The 26,735-nt window shown below is 38.0% G+C and overlaps 3 protein-coding genes across 3 annotated transcripts; 1 reads left to right on the plus strand and 2 right to left on the minus strand.

The window, feature by feature from the left end:
- Window positions 1–2,146: 2,146 nt before the first annotated feature.
- Window positions 2,147–10,998, minus strand: nes (nestin). The gene is made up of 5 exons (XM_051132168.1): window positions 10,079–10,998; window positions 9,621–9,745; window positions 8,607–8,680; window positions 5,690–7,366; window positions 2,147–3,702 (listed from the first exon to the last, which is right to left on the minus strand). Exons 1-5 carry the CDS (start codon window positions 10,889–10,891, stop codon window positions 2,540–2,542), a joined length of 3,852 nt encoding a protein of 1,283 aa, XP_050988125.1. The 5' UTR covers window positions 10,892–10,998; the 3' UTR covers window positions 2,147–2,539.
- A 1,218-nt stretch (window positions 10,999–12,216) lies between these two features.
- Window positions 12,217–21,595, plus strand: LOC127178968 (C-type lectin domain family 9 member A). Its single transcript, XM_051132180.1, has 9 exons — window positions 12,217–12,452; window positions 12,632–12,712; window positions 13,135–13,191; window positions 13,324–13,431; window positions 15,081–15,115; window positions 17,381–17,555; window positions 17,632–17,789; window positions 18,797–18,912; window positions 21,339–21,595. Exons 1-9 carry the CDS (start codon window positions 12,392–12,394, stop codon window positions 21,499–21,501), a joined length of 954 nt encoding a protein of 317 aa, XP_050988137.1. The 5' UTR covers window positions 12,217–12,391; the 3' UTR covers window positions 21,502–21,595.
- Window positions 21,596–21,877: 282 nt separating this feature from the next.
- gpatch4 (G patch domain containing 4) lies at window positions 21,878–26,513 on the minus strand. The gene is made up of 8 exons (XM_051132179.1): window positions 26,422–26,513; window positions 26,174–26,274; window positions 25,925–25,998; window positions 24,527–24,619; window positions 24,109–24,219; window positions 23,912–24,015; window positions 23,657–23,707; window positions 21,878–22,831 (listed from the first exon to the last, which is right to left on the minus strand). Exons 2-8 carry the CDS (start codon window positions 26,250–26,252, stop codon window positions 21,991–21,993), a joined length of 1,353 nt encoding a protein of 450 aa, XP_050988136.1. The 5' UTR covers window positions 26,253–26,274; window positions 26,422–26,513; the 3' UTR covers window positions 21,878–21,990.
- Window positions 26,514–26,735: the final 222 nt, after the last annotated feature.

Raw genomic sequence — 26,735 nt, forward strand, 5'->3', positions numbered from 1 at the left:
ATCTTTAAAACACTCAGTCACTCACTATTTGACATTGCTAATCGATAGCGATCAATAACAAAGGCAGATGGTAAAGGAAGCGGAGAGAAATGAATAACAGAATAAATGAATTGAGATTTATTTGTAGCACCGTGGTCTCGGGATTCTGTGGTCATTTCACTCAAATAGCTCGTGCATTGACACTTGTGAATGCCATCGAGATCAGGTTTAAATACCAACCCCTGTCATTTCAACAGGATCAGATCCTTACTTCAATAAGCTGGTTGCACGCTGTTGCATCAGGGGTGATTGTGTGGCGTCCTCTTCCACATGAAACAGGTGTTGAGGCATCTGACCACCCAGCTGCTGCCCTGGCTCACTTTTGTTGTAGCTCTCAAAAGACCGTGTAAATCCTGCTTGTATTTGTGGGTCATCTGACTAGCTATTTGATCGGACTAAGAATAGAAGGTTCAACCTTTTGAAGAATAACATCTTTTTTATTTTATTTTCTACAGGATGTTATGCCACCAGTTTCTTTCTAAGTGTTCTGGTTAAAGTGCTGACATGTTCGCCCATTATAGCTGCTGCCATTGTCCCATTATACCCCCCATCAGTGGCATCAGAGAGCCAGTGTGCATGCAGAGGGAAATGAGGAGGTGATGTCATCTATTATTCATTGTTCCTTATTCTTTCCTTCTTCTAGTGTGGCCTCTTTCTTTCCGACCAGTATTGTGTGGTTACAAGCGCTCGGCTCCAAATCCCAATGTGATTTGCCATCACAGTGAAAGAATTTAGCCTGTTCAACTGGAGTTCTGATTCACTGAAACTGAAATGGTTGGAGAAATAAACTTAGAACTTTAAGAATCAAACCCTAGAGCTTCAATTCTATCTTTAAAAGGGTCATTGGATGCAAAACTCACTTTTACTTGCTGTTTGAACACAAATGTGTGTTGGAAGTGTGTGTGTATCGAACACCCTATAATGATAAAAATCCACCCAGTGGTATTTTTTTATCTTTATAAATAATATCCCTTTTTCTAATCAAGCCATTCTCAGCATCTTGTCTGTGACGTCACACTGTCCAAGGCCGCTCCCACGATAGATGATTGACACAGCCGTCTTACCTTAGACCTGCCCTGAGTGAGCTGTAAACAGTCCGACCGCCATTGTTTCGACACCGATGCAGGGGAAGACAAGAATGGCTCCTAAGTGATTGAGGTGCTCTGTTTACCGCCTGTCTCCGATTCTACATCGCTGCCTGTTTAGCTCCGCCCACAGACTCTACATCACTGCCTGTTTAACCCCGCCCACCGATTTGCACATGTAGTGTAAATAACGAGGCACAAACGCAGGTCTGTGCAAAAATCAAATGATAAAAATGGCTCCAAAGACAACAAGATACTGTGCAGTGGCAAGTTGTGGAAAAACAGTCTTTGCATTGCCTCACTTCTGATCCCAACATTAGGAAAGAGTGGATGAAGTTTATTTTTTTAATAAAGTTCCAAACCGCCTTAGTAAGAACTTAGTCCTTTGTTTACTTCATTTTACCATGGAATCGTTTACCAACAAGGCACAATTCAATGCAGGCTTTTCAGAAAGGTTGAAACTAAAAGAAGATGCTGTGCTGACTATATAAGTGACTATAAGTGTGAGTAACTGTTTATTATGTGGTCACTATTACTTTGTTATTTTTTTGATATGTACTGAGTATTTATGCATTTTTAACCTAAATCACAGCAGCGTCCATCTGACTGTCAAACACACACAACTGTTAGCCAATCACATCAGTGGGTGTTCACTTCCAAGTCTACAGTCCCTCATGCCTATTCAAACAGAGCGTTCCATCAAGTATAGAAACACCCAGCAGTTTGAAAACACCCACAAAGTCAGAAACGCAGACATTTGCTCTGCAGAGACCTCAATCTCTGTTCGATGAGGGGGGCCAAACCAAAAAAGAAAATATTACTTTTAAATTATGATGGTTTTGTTTTTATGTGGACCCCAGGCTGTTCCTTTTAAATTTGAGTTAGATTTAAAAAAAGTGTTACATGTCTATGGAACATCTGAAAAATAGAGAAAATGTTGTGTTCATGGAATTATTGAGAAAAATGTAAAATTAGAAAACAAAGAAAAAACAAAGAAAACACCAACTCAAATGAAGTGCGGTTTTATTTTTTATTAATCTTTTTTGTTTTTCAGAATTGTAATTTTTTCATTGTAACAAACATCAGTGCAAATACACAAAAGGGTTTTTTAACACTTTGAAAAGCTGGTCTAATTAGTATAGAAACAACAAGCATGAAATAAAGCTTTATAGTAAATATTTAAGAATCCTTTTTGCCCGTGGCTGTCATGAAGTACAACGCCTTCTTATCCCGAGACGACAGCTGGCACATTATGCCAGGCTGTTAACTCAAATTACAGAGATCACATTGTACAATTACACACACTGTGCAGAGCAATCTTTTCTAGTTCAATTTCTGTGAATGTGTTTTCAGCACTACTTTTTTATGTTTTTGGTTTAGTCTTAAAAGGTATAAAACGTCTTTGGACAAAGATGTTACTCATCACCAGAGGACCAGGAATCCCCCTCATCAGCGGAGTCATCATATAGGACCATCTTGCCTTGCGTTGGCTGTTCATCTTTATGCCTTTCATCCTGGCCTTTGAGGATGTCCATCTTTTTTTTATGACTCCCATTTGCTGTTGGCATTCCCTCCATATCTCTCCACTCCTCTCCAAAGACCATAGCCTGGCTTAAGTCTTCAGTCTTGGCAGGGTCATAAGTAGCTGCCATCTCCATTTTACCCTCACTCCAGAAATCCTCCTTCATACTAGTGCTAAAAAAGCTATGAATCTCACTTTTCTTTTCCTTCGACTGAAATTCCTCCTCTTCTCCTGATATGTTACTCTGAAAGTCCATCGCAGACAGAACTTTTTCTGAAAAGCTCTCCGCTGTCCTTTCAAAATGTTCTTCAAATTTTCCAAAGATGTTTTCTGCTAAACTTGGCATTTTATTTAAAACTTCTAAGTTCTCAGTCTCATTGACTGGGAAAATACCTGCATTTTCATCCATACTTGATGCTTGTGTGATCTCAGCTGCATCTGGTGCATTCATGCTTTTGCCCCAGATGTTAGAATTCTCCCAGTCATCAATCTGAGGGGCTTTAGGTTCTTCAGGGTTCTTCTCTTTACTGAGCACTTCTTCAGGCAAATTGTTGGCGTCAGACACAGAATCAGCCTTGGGGACTCCATTAGAAAAGGATAATGGCTGCTCATTAAGAGTAGCCGCTGCTAAAAGGCTTGTGCTCTGAAAGAACTGGCTGGCATTTGGAGACTCATCTTCTGAGCTGTTGCCCTCTTCCTGGTCTGAGCTGGGAATGTCTGATGTCACGTTGTCTGGCTGACTGTCTGTGAGATCCACATTGGTGTGCATGGAAACTTCCAAAAGATCTTCTGGTTCTTTGATTGTAGCTGTATCTTGGAACATGGGCAGAGTTGATGGAATTTGAAAAGAGCTTTTAAGTTGATGAGATGTTTCAGGGAATGAGACTGGATGCTCTATGTCGACATGTTCTTGACTTTCATATGAATGAACTGTTTCATCCTCAGGCTGTTCGGTGTGCATATGCTGGTTTTCAGTAAGTTGTCGTTGCTCATTTTGCTCATCAACCTTGACATCATGATCTTCATCTGTCCTCATCTCTGTCATAACATTCCTATCTTCCTCCAGGCTTTCCTTGAGCTCACTTTGTACACTTTCTCTCTGCACCAAACTTTCATGGACTTCAGAGTCACTTTGAAGCATCATGCACGACCTATCTTCTTCCTTAGAAACAACATCTTCTGTCATCATCTCTGTCTCAACATCACTATCTTCTTCGAAGTTTCCCTCAAGCTCAATTCTTGTACTTTCTTTCTCCACCAAGTCCAAACTTTCATGGACTTCAGGGTCACTTTGAAGCATCATGCACAACCTATCACTATCTTGTGCTTCTTCTTTAGAAACAACATCTTCTGTCATCATCTGTGTCATAACATCACTATTTTTTTCCAGGCTTCCCTTGAGCTCAATTTTTGCACTTTCGTTTTGCACCATGTCCAAACTTTCCTGGATTTCAGAGTCAGTCTGAAGCATCATGCACACCCTATCACCATCTTGTGCTTCTTCTTTAGAAACAACATCTTCTGTCATCATCCCTGTCATAACATTACTATCTTCTTCCAGGTCTCCCTTGAGCTCATTTGTTGCACTTTCTTTCTGGACCATGTCCAAGCTTTCATTGACTGCAGAGTCACTTTCTAGGGCTTCTTTAGAAACATCTTCTGTCATTATCTTTAGAAACATCTTCTTCCAGGCTTCCTTTGAGTTCAGATCTTGCACTTTCTTTCTGCAGCATGTCCAAACTTTCATGGACTTCAGAATCACTTTGAAGGATTGTGCACACCCTATCGCCATCTAATGCTTCATCTTTAGGAGCAGCATCTTCCATCATCCCTGTCTTAACATCACTATCTTCCACAAAGTTTCCCTTGAACTCAGTTCTTGCAATTTCTTTCTCCACCAAGTCCAAGCTTTCATGGACTTCAGAGTCACTTTGAAGCATTGTGCATGTCTTATCACCATCTAAGGCTTCTTCTTTAGAAGCAGCATCTTCCGTCATGATCTCAGTCATAACATTAGTATCTTCTTCCAGGCTTCCCTTGAGTTCAGATCTTGCACTTTCTTTTTGCACCATGTCCAAACTTTCATGGTCTTCAGAGTCACTTTGAGGCATCGTGCACTCCTCATCACCATCTAGTGCTTCTTCTTTAGAAGCAACATCTTCCGTCATCATCTCAGACATAACAGTAGTATTTTCTTCCGGGCTTCCCTTGAGCTCAGTTCTTGCCCTTTCTTTCTGTACCATGTCCAAACTTTCATGGACTTCAGAATCACTTTGAAGGATTGTGCATGCCCTATCAGCATCTAATGCTTCATCTTTAGGAGCAACATCTTCTGTCATCATCTCTGTAATAACATCACTATCTTCTACAAAGTTTCCCTTGAGCTCAGTTCTTTCAATTTCTTTCTCCACCAAGTCCAAACATTTATGGACTTCAGAGTCACTTTGAAGCATTGTGCATGCCGTATCACCATCTAGTGATTCTTCTTTAGAAACCACATCTTCTGTCTTAATTTCTGTCATAACTGCATTATCTTCTTCCAGGTTTTCCTTGAGCTCAGTTCTTGCAATTTCTTGCTCCACCAAGTCCAAACTTTCATGGACTTCAGAGTCACTTTGAAGCATTGTGCATGACCTATCACCATCGAGTGATTCTTTTTTAGAAACCACATCTTCTGTCTTAATTTCTGTCATAACTTCATTGTCTTCTTCCAGGTTTTCCTTGAACTCAGTTCTTGCAATTTCTTGCTCCACCAAGTCCAAACTTTTATGGACTTCAGAGTCACTTTGAAGCATTGTGCATGCCGTATCACCATCTAGTGATTCTTCTTTAGAAACCACATCTTCTGTCTTAATTTCTGTCATAACTGCATTATCTTCTTCCAGGTTTTCCTTGAGGTCAGTTCTTGCAATTTCTTGCTCCACCAAGTCCAAACTTTCATGGACTTCAGAGTCACTTTGAAGCATTGTGCATGCCCTATCACCATCTAGTGCTTCTTCTTTAGAAACAACATCTTCTGTCATCATCTCGGTTATAACCTCACTATCTTCTTCCAGGCTTCCCTTGAGCTCAAGTGTTGCACTTTCTTCCTCCACCATGTCCAAGCTTTCATGGACTTCAGAGTCCCTTTGAAGCATCGTGCACGCCCTACCGCCATCTAGCGCGTCTTCTTTAGAAACAACATCTTCCATCATCATCTTTCCAGTGACCTCCATGTCTGGTTCTTCTGTGAGATCCTCCATGGTGTTGAAGCGTTTGGAGGCACTCTCATTCCAGTGGCCTCCTTCCATTCTTTCTTTCTCATCCTCACTGTCACTGGTCTCACCGATGAGGTGCGAGGCTCGCACATTACCGTCTGTTTCCTCATCACTCTTATAACGAATCAAGGGCCGAGTGTCTGCTAGTGTGTTCTCCTGACTGTAGCTGTCACACTCACCAGGATCGGTTCTCCACGAAGCTGATATGTTTGGGGAGTCATCGTCTTCACTTGGGTTCTCTTCTCCCTCAGATTCCTCAGGCAAAGGAACGTCTTCATTTACGGTCTGATCTGAATGGGGTTCAGCTGGCGGTATGGTCTTCTCTAAACTCTCCTGATGATCAATGTTCTTGGGAGAATCTACACCTTCATCCTGGACAGAAATGCTACTCTTAATCACTTCTATCTCTTCTTTTCTTTCAGTCACATCTTCTGTTTTATCCCTTGTGTCAGCGTCAATGTTCAGTTCATCCTCTTCTTCCACCTCAGAGTCAGGGCTCATCACTTTCGTCTCATTCTCTGGTTCAATTTCCTCCTGTCTGTCCCACTCATTGATTGAATCAATCGCTGCCTCAGTTTCACTGTTCATTTGCTCTGTTACCTCCTCACTAATATTGCTCACATTGTCCAGTTCATCTGCCTTCATTAAATCTTCACGATAGCCAAAATCACCAACCAAATCTAAAGTTCCTTGCTCGAGGAACGATGAACCCAAAATATTGGTGTTCACACTGATATGGCTAGATTTTATTGCATTATCATTCTCTGCATCTCCAAATGCATCTGTGTGGCTTTCACTGAAGTTCTCTGATCTTACATCCATCTCAGAGGCATCATCTTTTTCATCCTCAGCTACGGTTTTATTTTCTTCCCAAGCAACCTTAGGTGCGTGTGATATCCGAGCCATTTCAACAGACACCTCAGTGTCCTCATCCTTCACTTCTTCTGAAACCTCTGCAGGATCTGTGAATGGACCAGCCCAGCTTTCTAACTCTGGAGTTTGGGACAAGTTACTTGGTTGGTCAGCTGAAACACTAATCAATTCAGATGCATCAGTTTTAGATTCAACCATCTGAGCTTCCCCATAGTGTTTTGGTTCATCTTCCTGAATCTCAATATCTTCTGGTTTGAGCTGTGGTTCTGGTTCTACAGCTGTTTTGGGGAGAGCTGTTGCAAGGGCCATGTCTTCATGGACTTTCTCTTGCTGCAAATGATCCACAGATGTCTCAGCAGCTTTCTCAGTCTCCTCTGAGATATGAACATCTGTCTTTTCTGTCACTGAGGCTCTGGCTGGTGTTCTTTGTGGAGTCCCTCGAGTCGGTGTCCATGTTGGAGTCACACTGGTCAGCAGAGTGCGAGAGGAGGTGATTGATCTGTGGCTTGTAGACACAGTATTGCTGACATGGCAGGAAGCAGCAGTGCTCTGTGAGGCTGGTTGGGTCCCAGTGGGCTTTGAGAGCACATCTGTAACAAGAAACAACAAGATGGTGAGACACAGAAAGGAAGCAAGCTCTTTAAGAAGACCTTTTGATCAAACCTACCTTTGACAGATCATCAAATCTATTTTCTAAATTCCAAATGCTCTTAATACCTAAATAATTATACTGCATGTTCAGTATTATGGGTTTGATAAGCAATTTCAGTTCCTCTAAACGAGCTACATTGATTTGTCTCACTGTTAGTTGTATGATATATGTTTGATTCACTAAAAAGAACGACTTTTCAGAGTCATTGTTTTAGGATTCTGACTACACTGGTTGCGCTGTACGTTTTGAATACACTTAAAAGAACTGGCTCATGCATCAAAAATGTGAGTAAGTTCATCCACAGTAGAAATACAGCAATGGCTGACGGCACATGCCCTGATAACTATGATTCTATTGTGGTCGACTGGAATGGATAAAGCCCCCGGCTAAAGAGACAGATGTAGATAGTATGAAACAGACAGACATAGACCCTTGCTCTGCCTCCCCGGGGAGTTATCAGAATACACACTAGTCGTGAACTGTGAGTGAGCCGTAATGGAGATGTATTGATCTTCATTATGCTTTTCCAGGCCCGCATTACTGGAAAGTGGAGCCATCTGCTACAGTGACCTATGGGACTAGCACAGGAAGCTAGTTTTACAGCCTTTGACAGATACCTCATCATGCAATAAGGAGACAGTGTCACAAAGTACTAATCATTTAGCCAGCCCAGAGCATAGCAGTATTTAGGGAAACGAGATCTGTGTTCAGATGAAAAATCTGTATAGGCTGATTTTAGTGTACTATAGTCTACAGTGTAATTATTATTTTTCAGATTTATCCACCTTTTTCTTCAACGCAGAAGTAAGCCTATGGGTGAGACTTCAGGTTCATAGGGAAATAACGAGAAGAATAACAATGTGCAAACCAGTGTGCTCATAATTAAGAGAATACCTTAAAATAATATGGTATGATGCACACATCTGCAATATTAAGCAGCCAAATGAACTGATGAGACCAGAAGTCAGATATGGATATATATTATATATATATGGATATATATTTCAAAAAAATTTAACAATGTTTTTTTTTTTTTTTTTTTTCTGAAAAGGAAAAACAAAAACATTGCCCAAGTGCCCAATTTCCCATTGCCCAATCAGCCATCACTATACAAAATAAGAAGAACAATAAAATAGAAATACAAATATTTTCAATTTATTTTTAAAAAAGAATGTTACCTAAAAAGAAAGCAGAGCTGGTCTTTTTTGTTGTTGGTCTGTCAATTCTCATGCCCTCGCTGTCCAGCAAAGCTCTGGAAAGAAGCAACAGAACATCTGTCAGCATTACAGCACTTTCTTTAATGTGAGGGGAGGGTTAAATGAGATTCTTGAGCCGCAGTCCTGTGCTTAGTTCTGTTGTTATGCAAATAGTATGTCAGATTTGTCATTGTCAGCCCCATCTGTAGTATTCAGTCTGGCATCAGTCCATTTACCTCCTGCATGCAGCACTGAGCAACTGCAAGGGTTGGAATTTACAAACGTACCCACACACTGTTAGTGTAACAGGTACCCTGCCAAATGCATGTTTTGTAATTTACATAAAACATCACACAATTCATTTTCTTTTTTTTATTGCATGCAAATGTATTCAAAAACTCAAAGACTTGAAACCTAAAAATGTCTTGAGAGATATGCACATCATACTGTAACAATATGCAGTAAATAATCTGCACACTTCTAATAAATTCACCTATTTAAAACCCTTCCCCATTGTTATTAAGTAACTGTGCATGTAATGCAATGCAACCTCACAATAGGGAGGACCATGAAATGAGCAACAGTTATAATGCTTTATTTATAATGCAAAATTTATTTCAGCCTGCCCTCAACACACATAAATCGGTCAGATCTGAAGGATGTTATTGAATGAATTGCCCACCCCCCCTGTTTCACCACCCCTCCTCCAAGCAGATGGATCAGGGTCAGTGCCGGGTGGGAAATGGAGAGGGTTCATTCTGATTGACTGATCTAAAGATACCCCTCTCAGGGTGCCTGAGATGCTTTTTAGAGCCACTGATGCATGATCATATTAGTCGGGCCTCCATAAACTACAAATCCCACAGTGCAGGGGAGGAATCTCCACTCTGGAATCCCATTAGGGATAAAATGGAAAGACTCATCAACAGCTACATGCATATTTTACAGCATGTACAGATGATTCTGAAGATTATAATAAAGGAAGGCTGTATTTACCTGTATGTGGCCACCTCCAGTCCAAGAGACATCTTGACCTGCAGCAGGTTTTGTCTGTCAACCATCAGGCTGTCAATCTGCTGCCCCAGGTTGTCTTTCTCCAACTCCAGAGCATCTACTTGAGCCTGTGCAAAGATATGAGACATGTTTTCTTCAAAAATATATTTTAAAGTCAAGAGAATGTGGAAAATTGCATTATGTATTATACAATATTAGAATTAACATGGAACCCAGTTACATAAATGTGTCCTTTTCCAAACATGCATGACCTTCTGTCTTCTGTCACAAGATATTTTGTTTTGTCCATACAATGAAAGCAAAAACAGATGACACATTATTTCGAATGTCTTATGTTGACAGAAGAAAGTAAGTCATACAGGTTGGAAGGATATGAGAGTAAGTAAACTCTCAGAAATGTAACTGGTTGAGCAACAAACTCCATAAGTTTAAATGAATACCTGAAGATGGTGAAGCTCCTGCTTATGTTCTTCTCTCTGCTGCACAAAATTTTTCTCCAACATCTGCCTCTTAGTTTTAGTGCTCTCGAGCTCCTTTGCCAGATGCTGAACTTGATGCTGGTTTTCTTTCTTCTCCTGATGAATCTTTGCCATGTTGGTTTTGGCCTGGTTCAGACTTTCCTCCAGACGTCCAGCCAGTCTCTGATAGTTGTTGGTTGCCTCCTGCCAGGCTTGAGCTGCTCTGTGGCTGTACTCTTGTTCCAGGTCTGGGATGCTGGTGCTTTGAGTGGGGTGTGGAGCCATCAAGACTTGCTTTGTCTGTTTCAGATTAGCCTGCAAGGTTTCCATGTTGTCCTGATGAACTTGCATCTGTAGCAAGAGGTCTTTCTCAAGTTGGCCAACCTTCTCCCTAAGCCAAATCTGAGCTCGACGCTCCTCTTCCAGCTCCTTCCTACTCTCCATAAGTTTTCTCTGTGCATCAGCCTGTGCATTTTTCGCTTTCTGTCTTTGAATGCTCACCACCTCTATATCTTCTATCAAGTTCTCCACTTCCAACTCCACGTGGTCTTTCTTCCTCCAGGCATCCTCCAACATCCTCCTGGCCTGGCTGAGAGCATCCTCTTGAGCTTTGCGCTGGCCTTGTGCTTTTCTGCTGCTCTTGAGAGTGTGGATCTCCTCTCGCAGTAGCTTGTTTTCCTCCTCCAGCAGCTTCACGCGGCCTAAGTACGACTCGAGGCGCTGGTTCAGTTCCAGCATCTGGTACTTTTCCTCCTGAAACTGGGTGAAGGGCAGCCGGGCACCCAGAAGGTCCATCGCAGAGATGTGGGAAGTGTTAAGTCTTACTAGAACTGTGCACAGAGGCTGTGAAGGGCTGCTAAGTGATTACAATGACAGGCTCGAGGGTGAGGTCTGGACTACAGTCCCAGTGCCCAGTGGCTGAATGGACAGGGGCGTGAAAGACCCTCCTTTCATAGACAATGAGAAGGGGGAGGGTGAAGGAGTTAAGGAGGAGGGGTGGATGGACAGAATGCAGTGATGTAATTTGGAGAGTTAACTCTACCACTGCTGGATTACACAAACGTGTAATACTTTCCTTCTCCTGCGGAACGCAGCAGGAGATATTAGGCAGAATGTTAGAAAACCGACATCCTCAGTCACCATTCACTTTAAATGCATATTTTTTTCTTTACAGTAAAAAAGAATGATGACTGAGACTGTCTGTTTGGAACAACATGAGGGTAAATAATGACTGAATTTTCATTTTTGGCTAAACAATCCCTATAATTCTTGATGATCTCTACATTTTGTCGCATTAATTTACTGCCCCCTCTTGTGGCAAGATGGTGACAATACATCAGACAAAATAGTTTCCTGACAACCGGGATTGAAGGTCTTTTCAGTGAAAATTCTCTACACTCCAAAAAAGATGGTTCTTTACATACAGTAACAGTTCTATTTAGAACCACAGCATCCTGAAATGGTTCTTTGTGATAGAATTTAGGGTTCTTTATTCCCGCCTTTTTGTTTTTCAAATCTGTAACTGTCAAAGCACCTCATTACTGATTTTCTGGAGTTCAGTGATCCACTTAGTGAGAAGGTAACTACTCGCATTATTCTACAGAGGCCTACTGCCATTATTTATATCTTTATTACACATTAAGTGAAGTCGTTTTTGTTTTTTAAGCACAAAAAGTATTCTCGTAGCTTTATAAAATTAAGGTTGTCACATGTCACAAGGACTATTTTAATGACATCCTTACTACATTTCTGTCCCTTGACCGTGGTAGGACCCTTGCTGTCTATGGAGGGACATAGAGCTTTCAGATTTCATCAAAAATATCTTAATTTGTGTTCCGAAGAAGAACGAAGGTCTTATGGGTTTGGAACACCATGAGAGTGAGTAATTAATGAGTTAGTGAGTAATCAAACATTCTTTCCGGTACGTTAGTGGACATTACAAGATTACACTTGAAAACTTCCTCTGACAACTCTGGCAACAATTGTGAAAGATGTCTTCCTCTTTCAATAATAATTGACAATTTTATGCTTAACTGTTAATAAGCTTCTCTAAATGTAGAATTAACAGTGCAACACACTTCGTGCAGACACCTCCTTGTGTATGACTATAATAGAAAGTATTGTGTTGTAAAGTGCTGTAAATGAGGCAGCATGTTCTGCTTTCTGACCAAAATCTATTATTACCAAATTCTGAATGCCACAAATGTCTCTGCGCAAGGTTGACTGACTGGATTTAAGCATACTTCTGTTTTCTGTCTGCTTCGTAGTGTTTGTGGACTGTGAAGGAGAGCAGGTATGGAAGAGGAGTTGTGTTATTCAACAGTCATCTTCAAGCCAAATAGCAATGAAAAATCAGGTACAGATATGTTTTTTTTTTTTTTTTTTTTTTTGGGTGATGGCAAAGAAAGATTTAACCATTATATTATCCATCTGCTCAGTTTGCTTGAAATATTTTACGAGTAATTTATTTGTATTTTTTTATTTTTGAATGATCAGAATGTAAATGAATTAACGTTTGTCTTATTAATGTTAAAGTGCCACGGTTAGAGGAGTCTGTAGTGTATGCTGAGGTGAACGTAAAGCAATCAACTTCACAGACACCCCCTGAGACCTCAGGTAGAATTCAGTCACAAAAAAGACTATTTTGTTTTATTTTATTTTATTTTATTTTTTATTTACACTACCAGTCAAAAGTTTTTGAATAGTACAGTTTTTAATGTTTTTTAAAGAACATCACCAAGCCTGCATTTATTTGATCCAAAGTACAGCAAAAACAGTACAACTTTGAAATATCTTTACTATTTAAAATAACTCTTTTCTATTTGAATATATTTTAAAATGTAATTTATTCCTGTGATCCTGTCAAAGCTAAATTTTTAGCATCATTACTCCAGTTACATAATCCTTCAGAAATCATTGTAGTATTCTGATTTGCTTTAAGCAAACATGTTTTTATCTGACTGGCATAGAGATTATTTCACTTCTTTCAAATTTTAAAATAGTTAAGACATGCTATTTTTCCTTTCTTTCCTGTGCAGCTGCAGAGTGTTCATTAAACAAATCAGTTTTTCTAGCACATGATTCTCCTACTGAAGGTACAGAATGAACAATACCTATCATTTAATCTTAACAAAACAGAGAATCTTTAAGTTTTAATTTGTAAAATGTGGCCATGTACTATCATTTGCTCGCACTATTGGACTCAAACCAGTGTTATTCTCATTCAGAAAATGAAGCCGCCACCCCGATCTCTCCAGCATATAGACGAGCTACAGTGTTTCTGGGGTTGCTCTGCTTCCTCCTGCTCGCTGTGTTAACAGCTGTCGGCGTTTTCTGTAAGGATAACCACTTATTCATATACACAACACCAAAACATCATTCAGTATATTTGGATTTCCACATTTAGCTGCGTTCTAGCCCTGTGCAAGGAAACTCAAAGACCATGATTAACTGGGTTAAGTATATTCAATCAGAGCTAGAATTAAAGTTAAAAAAAAAAAAAAGAAGTGATTGTGTACAACTGATGTAACCTCAAACGGTTTACAAATGTGTCAAGAAAAGTGAAATGTTGCTGTGTAAGAACAGTGGAAATTTTTCGTGTGTCCTGTTGTCACACATTTGAAATTTCACACTTTCTTAAAGGGGTCATCGGATGCAAACTTTACTTTTACATGTTGTTTGAACATTAATGTGTGTTGTCAGTGTATGTACAAATCTACCCTATAATGATAAAAATCCATGCAGTGGTTTTTAATTAATCTGTAAAAATAATATCCCCTTTTTCAAATCGAGCCATTCTCAGATGCCTGTCGGTGTGGCATCACACAGACAGAGGCCGCTTCCACCATAGTTGATTGACATGAGCGTCTTACCTCAGATCAGCTGTCCATTGTTTCAACAGTCCGACCTCCATTGTTTCGATGCCAGAGCAACGATGTAAGTTAGACAAGAATATCTCCGATTGAGCGATTGAGGTGTTGTGTTGCTGGATGTAATAATGAACATAATGGTTGTCATTTACTCCCGACATCTGATGCAGTGGATTACATTTGTCTGTAAAGGGAATCCGCCTCCTGATCTACATATATATGTTCGCGCAATCATTCGTGATCCAGCTTCACCTACAGCAGAAATGAGTATAAGGTTTTTTTTTTTTTATGAATCTCTGCAATCACCTTTCCTAATAACGTGCTAGTTAGCAAGTTTCGCGGCTAATCGCGCTAAATGTGGCTAAAGTAAACAATCTCTCAGAGCAGCAGCTAGAAGAGAGGGGCGGGGTGAGCAGAGCTCATTTGCATTTAAAGGAACAACCCCTCAGAATGGGATGATTTTTGCAGAGCTGATTTTGGCAAGGTAAAAAGGGTGTTGTTTTACACAATAACACAATAATAATAATAAGTATATTATAGACTTTTCAGTAAGACCCTAAAGAATCATATCAACTTCTGTAAAATGGGCATCCGATGACCCCTTTAAGCTGATGGGTGCAATATAAGCCACTGGTGTAATTTATGAGTAAATAAGGACTACACTGAGTCATCTTAAAATAATTTGTTACCCTGCTGCCTTAAAATTTTAAGTTCAGTCAGCTAAAATAAGTTCAGTCAACTTGAAACGTTAAGTTGTACTAAGTAACAACTTAGATATCTGTGTTTGCTAAACTTAACAGATGGTTAAGTAACCCAGCTGCCTTAAAATTTTAAGTTGATTCAACTCAAATATCTAAGTTGTCACTTAGTATAATTTAACATTTCAAGTTGAATAAACTTTTTTTGAGTTGACTAAACTTAAAATTTTAAGGCAGCCAGGTTATAAATTATTTTAAGTTGACTCAACAAATTGTTTTTTACAGTGTATATCAGATAAACTCCAGCTAAACTCTGAAATGCTAAAATATCACAGAACCACTGCATTGCAGTTTAAAAATAGTCTATATGTACTTTAGATTTAAATAACAATTTTTCTTTGTTTCTCTGCCTTGCAGACTACATTCACATGTCTAAATACAACAATATTCTGGTAAGAGCAAAGCCTGAACAGCATATAGCCCTTAAAGGAATAGTTCACCCAAAAATGAAAATTCTGTTGTTCCAAACCTATATGAATTGCATAAAAGAAGATACAATATAAAATATTTTGAAGAAATTGGGTTAGGGTTAGGGTTAGAAATTGGGAAATTTGGGTTATCAAACACCTGCTGGTCCCCACTGGCTTACATAGTTTGGAAAACAATACTATGTAATAGAGCAGTGGTTTGCAACAGGCAGCCCATGGGCCAAAACCGGCCCGCCAGCAATAATTTTTGGCCCGCGCCCGCAGTCATATTATTTTGATAGCAGCTGGTTCTGAAATAGATCTTTCATGACAGCAACAGTTACTCACAATTTATTCAAATAGCCTTTGAATAAGTGCTTGCTGTTTTTGCTGTTAATCACGTTTACTTCCGCTTTCGCGATCACGCGCACTCTGTGTAATGGTCTTACAACATAGCATCGTGTCCTATTACGTGACGCCAGGACACGTGATAAAAGGAGTATCTGTCCTAACTAGCCGTGATGGCGACACACAAAATTTCTATTTTTGGAAATGGTTTCTATTTCTGCAATGTCGCAGCTGGAATAACAACACAAATTATGACAGTTATAATCTTAGGTACTGATTACGTGCTTTATTCAATATTAAAAGTGTCTAATGTGAGTTTGTGACCTCAGATCTTAAAAATAAAATTAAGAAAACATTAAAACTGCGAACCAACAAGTGTTTTCCATGACAAAGATGGTATCAGTCATTCAATACTTAGTTTTAACAATGTTAAAAAGGTTTAATATTTATGAATTAGATTATAAAATTATATTTCGATGAAAGTGCAGTGCCCTTCTGTGCTTCTGAATGGCTGCGGCGTCACGTGACTCCAGTCTGGTGTGGACAGCTATATTACTTGTCAGGAGCTAGGACTCTTTAGTTGTGCCACCAAATACCTGCTGGTCCCCATTGGCTTACATAGTTTGGAAAACAATACTATGGAATAGAGCAGTGGTTTGCAACAGGCAGCCCACGGGCCAAAACTCAAAACTGGCCCACCAGCAATAATTTTTGGCCCGCGCCCACAGTCAGATTATTGGAGGACTGTTTAGTTGTGCCATCTTACAACCAATGTATAGTAAATGTAAGTCAAAGTGTTGCCTATGTAACCAGTTAAAACTTGAAGTGGCGATGAGGTCTTAAAATGTATGGTAAGAGTCTTAAAAAGGTCCTTAAAAGGTATGAAATCTAATTCATGATTCCTGTATATACCCTGGAGTAACAGCTCACTACCAGTTACAAAAGACACTGTAACCGTCTGTCACAGGCAAATCTAGTTGCATTTTTCATCAATTAATTTCTTAAATTATCCTTTGACTATGTTCTGGCCATAGAATACTACTGAACCAAAAAAATTAGAATAATTTGCTGATTACTGTTGCTGAAAATGGCCAATTATTGTAATGTTTTGGGCTGTACTAATCAGTCGGACTGGGAAAAACATTTGGAGTACTATAGACTGACAAAAGTTATAACAAATCAAGTAGAGGAGTGCAAAAACTGTCTGAGGAACAAAAGGCGTTTGTGGTTGGCCAAACTGAACCAGGATTTCCAGGGCAAGAATCTTGACAACATCCATGTTTGTTCTTATTTCTGGTTAGGTAGGTGAAATATAAGGCTAATATCTTAATTAATACTGCTCGTATGTATCTTTACCACCTAGTTTGTCAAAATATTGTGCACTTTCCTGCTTACTAAGTCCTTCTCTATATGATTTAGCGGCCTCCATGTGTTTTTTCAATGGTTTAGACAGCATACATTACCAGAACAACCTATTCAGTAGTACATTAACTGTGCAATTCATGCGGTTGTTTACATTCGAGTTTTGCCAAAATGGCCGCGCATCCAGGTAACTGAGAAAAAAATGTAAGTGCAAACCCCCTATTCACTAGAAACCAGAAACTGTTTGGTTACCCACATTATTTAAAATATGTTTTGTGTCCATACAGAAATTCATACAGGTTTGGAATAACTTGAGAGTGAGTAAATGATTTCAGAGTTTTCATTTTTGGGGTCAACTATCCTTAGGAGTGCAATGATAAATCGATTCGTGGATCAATTCTGCAATTTACGGTTCGAGAGAGAATCGCGAAGCACGTGTAAAATCGAATCGATTTATCGCTTCAACTGTACTTGAAATAGTTATAAATTTCCAGTCTGCGAAACAAAAAGGACTTTTAATCATGTTTTTACTTTATACAGGCCCAGCATACTAAAGAGAAAGCCACCAATCTGCAATTATTGGCAGACAAGCAAGTGCTGGACCAAGAGAGAGCAAGGCTGACGACATGGGGTGAACAGATGAACACCACACTGCACTTAATACTGAAGAAAAGCTACTTTTTAGTGGATATCTACTGTCAGTCCACTGAAAATGGTAAGCTGATTGCTGAATCTGGAATGAAGTGTAATGTGATTTCACTGCAGTTAACCTGACCTATTCTCCATCACAGGGGTCCAGTGTACACCTTGTCCTAAAAAGTGGATTCAGAACGGCTCCAGCTGTTACTACTTCTACAAAGACTGGCCCTGGAAACCGTGGACAGAAAGTAAAGAATACTGCAAGCGATATGGAGCTCAGCTGGCCATAATAGACAGTGTGGAGGAACAGGTATATAAAATGAAGTATAAAATATATAAGAATGTTCAAATTTTTCTCTATGAATTGAAAACAGTTTCCACTAGCCTCAAAGAACTGTAAACAATGTCTTTTCTGATGAGTTGTTACAAAGGTGACTTAAAAAAAGGTGACTTAAAGGAGGCATATCATGAAAATTTGATTTTTTCAATGTTTAAGTGCTATAGTCAGGTTCCCGGTGTATCTACCAACCCCCAAAACATGAAAAAGGACAGCTCAGTACATTTTGTTTTGGTAAGCCTTTCTCTGCAAGCTTGTAAAAAAACAAGCCACTGAGATTTGAAAGTTTAACAGAGAGGGTGCTCGCTGCAGAGCCAAATGGGAGGAGCTGGAGCTCTAGCTCCCCCTCGCTGGAGGTAATGGGTGGAGATAGACACCTAACCACACCCTAACCCTACCCCTTACCTTATCCTTAACATAACTCCACCCTTTAGTTCACACAGAGGTGGAGCTGGACATCCAGAGAGGGGGAGCTGGAGGCCATTCGGCTCTGCAGTGAGCAGTACTTGCAATAACACGTGAAAAAAAACTTGATTAAAACACATGGTTTCAGTGCGATAGACACGATAATTAAAACCAAATGAATATTTTTTATCAGAGTATCTGAGATACAAGCTGTACAGGCACAGCCCTATTCTTGAAGAGAGGGCGGGGAACAGAACCTCATTTGCATTTAAAGAGACATGCACGAAAACAGAGTGTTTCTGCTTCAACTCAAATAAGCACTTTCAAAATTATATAATAAAAGATCTGTGGGGTAATTTGAACTAAAACTTCACAGACACATTCTGGTGACACCTGAGACTCACATATTGTAAAAAGGGGCTTTAACGTCCTTTAAAAAGTTTGTTTTAACGTGACATTGTGATAAACAGATAGCAAGTGTCTGGTTTACAAATTACAAAGGACTGCAAACAGTAAATCTACTGAATGATTCCACATGATTATAACACCCTTCTCATCATATTATGCAAATTAAGGAATTCATCAATCAGCACACCACATCATATTATGACAGATATCATGGATACTGGATTGGACTCTCTTTGACAGGAAATACTTGGGTCTGGACCACTGGCGCTAAACTTGAGGGAAGGCAAGTATAAAAAATGTCAACAGAACAGTAATTTAACATAAAATGAAAAAGCTCTCCATTTGTAAAACTACACTGACCAAAATTATAAACGCAACACACTTGTTTTTGCCCCCATTTTTCATGAGCTGAACTCAAAGATCTAAGACTTTTTCTATGTACACAAAAGGCTTATTACTCTCAAATATTTGTTCACAAATCTGTCTAAATCTGTGTTAGTGAGCATTTCTCCTTTGCCGAGATAATCCATCCACCTTACAGGTGTGGCATATCAAGATGCTGATTAGACAGCATGATTATTGCACAGGTGTGCCTTAGGCTGGCCACAATTAAAGGCCACTCTAAAATGTGCAGTTTTATCACTCAGCACAATGCCACAGATGTCGCTAGTTTTGAGGGAGCTTGCAACTGGCATGCTGACTGCAGGAATGTCCACCAGAGCTGTTGCTCGTAAATTGAATGTTCATTTTTCTACCATAAGCCGTCTCCACAGGCATTTCAGAGAATTTGGTAGTACATCCAACCGGCCTCACAACCACAGGCCACGTGTAACCACACTATTCTAGGACCTCCACATTCAGCATCTTCACCTTCAAGATCGTCTGAGACCAGTCACCTGGACAGCTGCTGCAACAATTGGTTTGCATAACCAAAGAATTTTTGCACAAACTGTCAGAAACCGTCTCAGGGATGCTCATCTGAATGCTCGTCGTCCTCATTGGGGTCTCGACCTGACTGCAGAACCGTGACGAGATCCTGAGGCCCATTGTTGTGCCATTCATCCATGACCATCACCTCGTGTTGCAGCATGATAATGCACAGACCCATGTTGCAAGGATCTGTACACAATTCCTGGAAGCTGAAAACATCCCAGTTTTTTTGCATGGCCAGCATACTCACCGGACATGTCACCCATTGAGCATGTTTGAGATGCTCTGGATCAGCGTATACGACAGCGTGTTCCAGTTCCTGCCAATATCCAGCAACCTCGCACAGCCACTGAAGAGGAGTGGACCAACAATCCACAGGCCACAATCAACAACCTGATCAACTCTATGCGAAGGAGATGTGTTGCACTGCATGAGGCAAATGGTGGCTACACCAGATTCCCCCCCCCCCCCCCCCCAACACAGTAAAACTGCACATTTTAGAATGGCCTTTTATTGTGGCCAGCCTAAGGCACACCTCTGCAATAATAATGCAGTCCAATCAGCATCTTGATATGCCACACCTGTGAGGTGGATGGATTATCTCGGCAAAGGACAAGTGCTCACTAACACAGATTTAGACAGATTTGTAAACAATATTTGAGATCAGATTTTTGAGTTCAGCTCATGAAAAATGTGGGCAAAAACAAAAGTGTTGCGTTTATAACTTCGGTCAGTGTATATATATATATATATATATATATATATATATATATATATACATATATATACATATATATATATATATATATATATATATACACACACATTCATTCTGACGTATGTCTTTAAAATTAGCATTTCTTTCTGGCTACTTTGTATAGGTTTCTATGTAAGTACTGGCACTTCTGATTGGGCTGAGGCTGGAATTTAGTTTGAAGTAAAAGTATTTGATGGATGTATAATGTGTGTCAGGAGCATTCACTCAGTATCATTATCTCATTTTTGACCAAGATGGCTTTTAGCTGGTTTTGCATCTAAACTCTTCACATATATATATATATATATATATATATATATACACACTACCGTTCAAAAGTTTGGGGTCAGTACATTTTTATTGTTTCTTTTTTTTTTTTTTTTTTTTTTTTTTTTTTTTTTTTTAAGAAATTAATACTTTTATTCACCAAGGATGTATTAAGTTAATAATTAAAAGTTTATTAAAAGTTTATAATAAATAATTTACATTGTTATAAAATATATTTTTTTTAAATAAACACTGTACTTTTTAAACTTGTTATTCATGAAAGAATCCTGAAAAAAAAAAAAAAAATATTTGGCAGCACAACTGTTGATGTTATCCAACATTGATCATTCTAATAATAAATCCGCATATTAGAATGATTTCTGAAGGATCATGTGACACTTAAGACTGGAGTAACAGCTGATAAAAATTCAGCTTTTCATCACAGGAATAAATTCTATTTTAAAGTATGTTAAAACAAAAAACATTATTTTATATTGTAAAAAAAATTTGCAATATTACTGTTTTTTTTCTATATTTTTAATCAAATAAATGCAGCCTTGATGAGCATAAGAGACTTCTTTAAAGACTATTACAAGTCTTACTGACCCCAAACTTTTGAACGGTAGTGTATATATATATATATATATATATATATATATATACACACACACACACATATATTATATTATATATATTTAAAACAAAACGAAGTAGTTGCAATTAAAAATCTGAAGGTGTCCACATTTTCCTTTTAGTTTCTGGGTCAGTGACCCCTCAGAAGGATACGGAGACTGTGTTCAGTCAATGCCCAGCACAAACCTACTAAAAAGCTGGACATCAGAAAATTGCAACATGTACAATAGATGGATCTGCGAAATGGACATTATAACATGGCCAACCTTCCTTCAAGCTCAATGAAACCAGAGTGACCCCTCAACATGAGCAGAAAACAAAACATAAGACAGTCATCTCAAGAATTTTATTTTACAATTTAGTTTAAGTTTTGTTAGCAATGTTTCAAGTTCATGTTTCAGCTCCAAAAGAGGCACACTGTAGGTAAATGACTTAAAGCACCATTCTACCTGTCAAACAGCATCCAAATGTGACAAAAAACCTCTTGATCCACACAAATCACTCCAAGCCGTTCACAATTTATCACGTTTGTCATTGTGGATATGCCATTTAATATGCATTACACAAATGTATCAGAATAAAAACATTTCATGTCACCTGTGGGTCTCAAGCTTTAAAAATTCACTGATTTGTAAGAATAAATATGAATGCTGCATAACAAACGTGATCTGGACATGTTTGCATCAAGTCTCTTGACAAAATGATTCTTGCATTTCATCAGCAGCCCAGTTTCTGATCTTACTGAGTTTGTAGCAAGTTTGGCAGCATGTGAGTTCACTCTTTGCTCTTTTTTTTCTTTTTCTTTGGCACAGATTCATCAAACTCCACATTTTCTACCACCTCCTGCTCCTCTTTTTTGCTTCGTTTCTTTTTGTTTTTTTTCCTGTCCTTCTCCTGTTCTTCTGTTTGTGTGTCTATCATCTGTGCTCCATTGCTAGTGTCCATCACATCTTCCTTACGCTCCACTGAGGATTTCTTTTTCTTCTTTTTTCTCTTAGAGGCATTGTCAGAGGTTTGTTGATATTCAGTACTGCCCTCCTGTGGCTGTTCACTGTGTGCGTCTGTGGAATCCTCACTGATCTCGTCTGCCTCAGCCATCTCAGCAACCACTTCAGACCGTTTTGTCTTTTTCTTCTTCTTCTTCTTGCCCGTGGTGTCATCCGTCGGCAGGTGTGCGTCTGGCTCACCTGATGTGCATGTTAACGCCTCATTCACGTCTACACTGCAGTCTCCATTAACACAATCCTCAAGTGCTTCTTTTTCTTTGCGATTTCTCTTTTTCTTTTTCTTTGGCTCTGTGTCTGTGATCATATTGTCATTCACAGAAGCAATATTGGAGTCTTTTCTGTTTGCGGGTTTGCCATCCTCAGTATCATTACTGGGAAGTACCTGTGTCGTCATCTCATCTTCATCTGATGGTTCTTCCTGCCTTTTTGATTTCTTGTGTTTTGTTTTCTTTTTAATATCTTGATGTTCCTCAGGGTTTAGACAATCTGTGTTGCTTGTGGATGCTTTAGCAGTGTGGTTCTTCTTACCATACTTGTTTATGAACTCCTGCTCCTGCTGCTCAAGCCGGGCCAGTTTGGCGCTCATAGTAAGTCCATGTCTGGCTCCTCTATTCACACAACAAACAAACATGTATACAAGTTAAAAATGAAAACTATTTTTCATGAATTGAAATAAAGCTGAAATGAAATATAAATATTTTAGGAGACATTTTATTAGATACAAGATATATGAGAGAGGGGATTTATTTATATATTTACTTATTTGTTTGTTTTTCTTATAATATATCTTATATTATATTATTTAAATATTTATATTATATTTTAGTAAATTAGAAATGTTGCCTTGGTAATAGACTAAAAACTAAAATTACCCAATTTTTTTTTTTTTTTTTTTTTAAATAAAAATCAAGCTTAAAATAAAAAAAAATGTAAAAAAAAATCAAATCACATGGAAAACCTAACAAATATAAAAATGCTAATTCAATAATATACAACTTACAATAAAATAACGATGATTTGATAATATTACACTATCTTTGATTCATGTCCAGCTCAAATGTGACCCTGGACAACAAAACCAGTCTTAAGTAGCATGGGTATATTTATAGCAATAGGCAAAAATACACTGTATGGGTCAAAATTATTGATTTTTCTTTTATCATCAGGATATTAAGTAAAGATCATGTTCCATGAAGATATTGAATACATCAAAACTTAATTTTCGATTAATAATATGCATTTCTAATAACTTTAATGGTGATTTTCTCAATATTTTTATTTTTTCGCAACCTCAGATTCCAGATTTTCAAATAGCTGTATCTCGGCCAAATTCTAGTATTATCATTTTAACCAGTTTAATTAACATGAATTAATGTAAGGATATTGCAAATTAGGATGCATCATAGTGCAAACCTGAAGAAATCAGAACTTACTTGTGTGCTGTTCGTCCTCCGCAAGCTTTCAGCAGATCTGTATCTGATAGCCTAAATGTGACAGACAGAAATACAGAGAGTTGAGCTGGCTGAAAGCATAACTCATCTTAAAATCTAATATTTATTCTTTCTCCATGCCACTTTCAGTACAAGAACATTCTACAATGACAGCATATAACAAAAAAACTTTAAGAAGTATTTGATATAAACTTTTGAAGGAATGTGTCAGGATTTTCTAATATTGGCAGCTCATACTTGGTAGAGCTGGAGAGGTCCAGTTTCTGGTCCTCATCTTCAGAACTGCTGTCATCTGAATCAGAGGTTTTTTCTTGCTTCTCACCTGACAGCAGCGTAGCGGACTAAGAACGGAGAAAGACGACTTTACAATCATTGCACAATCCAAATGCTGAATTAATGCTATTCTTCTTCTTCTTATTATTGATTATTTGTACCTTAACAAAAAATCCATAGAGCTTGGACTTGGATTGCTGAGCCTTGCGTGGCTTCTTATTGGAGATCAAATCATCATTGGTGTCATCTGACTTCTTCACCTCTACGCCATTCTAGACCAATAACAACATCAGATGAGCTAACAAAACAAATATGCCCAAACATTATTTTTTTGTATTTACTTAAAGAGCCAGGTTTCTTACAAATCACAGACAAACAATGAAAAAAAAAAATATTTTCTGCATTTCAACCCTGCATTTCCAAATCTAGCTTTCTAATAAACTTGTGCATATTTTTCGCAAAAAACTGAATTGTGATAAATATAGTTACAAAATGTGATTTGTAACGTTTGCCAAAATATAACACCTGCTGTGAAGAGGTTATTTCTAGGTAATTGCAAAAATGTATTTAAATCCTTACCTGCCCTGATTCTACAACCAGATTGGACGTGGCTTTGTTAAAGACATGGTCCCACCAGTGGAAACTGAACTGCTCACCTTCTTTATGGCCCATCTGAATACAAACAGTACATAATAAATACAAACGTAATGTGCATATAAGGGCTATAACTGGTAACTTCAAATGTCAAAAGTTAGATATGTAAAAATGGTTTTTGACAGCATTTCCAGTTCATGTACACTACCAGTCAAAAGTTTTTGAACAGTAAGTTTTTTTTAAAGAAGTCTCTTCTGCTCAAGCCTGCATTTATTTGATCCAAAGTACAGCAAAAACTGTAACATTTTGAAATATTTTTACTATGGCATGCTCAGTTTGGGACACTTAATTTCCAGCAATCTTGTGTACTGTTTAAACTGAACTGAGCTGGATGATGACATCACTGAATATAATAAAGAACTGCCTTTAAATGAAAACTGAGTGTTTACTATTGTCCTTTTGTATTATTGACACACTATTTTCCTATTTAATACTGTGAAGCTGCTTTGACACAGTCTGTATTGTTAAAAGCGCTATATAAACTAAGGTGACTTGACTTCAAGGAATCATTCTAATATTTTGATTTGCTGCTCAAAAAAAATTTATTATTATTATATGATGTTGAAAACAGCAGAGTAGAATTTTTGTGAATACAATGTTCAGAAGAACAGCATTTATCTGAAATAGAAATCTTTTGTAACATTATAAATGTCCTTATTTTTTAAAATTATTTTTCACATTCCTTTGAACAATTTAAAACATCCTTGCTAAATATAAGTATAAATTTCTGTCATTTCTTTAAAAAAAAAAAAAATCATACTGACCAAGATTTTGAATGGTATAGTGTATAAAATTACAAAAGCCTTTTAATGCAGATAAATGCTGATCTTTGGATCTTTCCATTCATGAAAAACAAATTATATAGATAGATAGATAGATAGATAGATGATAAGAAGAAGAAGAAGAAGAAGAAGAAGAAGAAGAAGAAGAAGAAGAACAACAACAACAACAACAACAACAACAACAACAACAACTGTTTCTTGAACAGCAAATCTGAATATTAGAATGATTTCTGAAGGATCATGTGACGCTGGAGTAATGGTGCTATAAATGTAGCTTTGATCACAGGAATAAATTACATTTTAAAATTTAAAATGTAAAAATATTTCACAATATTACTGTTATTTGTTTTTATTTTGGATCAAAAAATAAAATAGTGGCTTGGGATACTTCTTTTAAAAACACTAAAAATCTTAAGAGACTATATATTGCAATTGCTACAGTGTGGGTTGGACCAGTTAGAGCCCCATAACAATCCTGCATACATAACAACTATTATTTATAAACAAACGTCTAAAAACAAAAAGATGTTCTTTCACTCACCCCTTTTTTATCAGATTTAATTTGGACTTTGATAGCTTCTGTGATGCCATTCTCTGATCTGCCCAGACCTTTACCTACAATACAAGAGTCTAAATATTAGCATCACCAAACACACTTGACATGCGTCAGTCGAATGTTTACACTGATGAGCCAACGATTATGCAAAAGAATCTCTATGAAGGTTAATAAACTGAGTTGTACAGTAACATACACAGAGTTTATGATGTACAAAAACCCCTGCATGTGTACCTTTTTCCCATCCGTGTCGCAGAAGCATCTTCTCAGCGAATTTTAGTCCTGTACTCTCTCCTTTAAACATTTCTGCCATTTTCAGAATAACTTCTCAGAATCTGCACATGAAGTAGTACAACACTTGATCAGGCAACTACACAAACAGCTGTTTTAAATAAGCGTTATCACAATATATATATATTTTTTTAATCTGTCAAAAAGATAAAAAATCCGATAACACTCTACAAACAATATAGGGCTCATACCAGAATAAAAAAGAAAATTGGCAATAACCGCTACCACGCGTTCAGCAACAGAGTAGACATGACACCGGCAGAATACGCAACTATGGAAAGCGTAAAGGTTCAGCGCTCTTGATTAACGAAACGCGTATTCCGGAAACATTATTTTGATTTCATATTACATACAAAGATAATATTACTATCTATTCATGTAAAATAGTAAATGAGTATACCAGTTGAGTATATATGAATATATCAGTTTTTTAATAAACAATGAAAAGTCAATGGTCAGTGAACAAGTACACTGTGTATATATATATATATATATATATAACAAA

Source organism: Labeo rohita, chromosome 16 (genome assembly GCF_022985175.1).
Source record: "Labeo rohita strain BAU-BD-2019 chromosome 16, IGBB_LRoh.1.0, whole genome shotgun sequence".
Taxonomy (NCBI): Eukaryota; Metazoa; Chordata; class Actinopteri; order Cypriniformes; family Cyprinidae; genus Labeo; species Labeo rohita.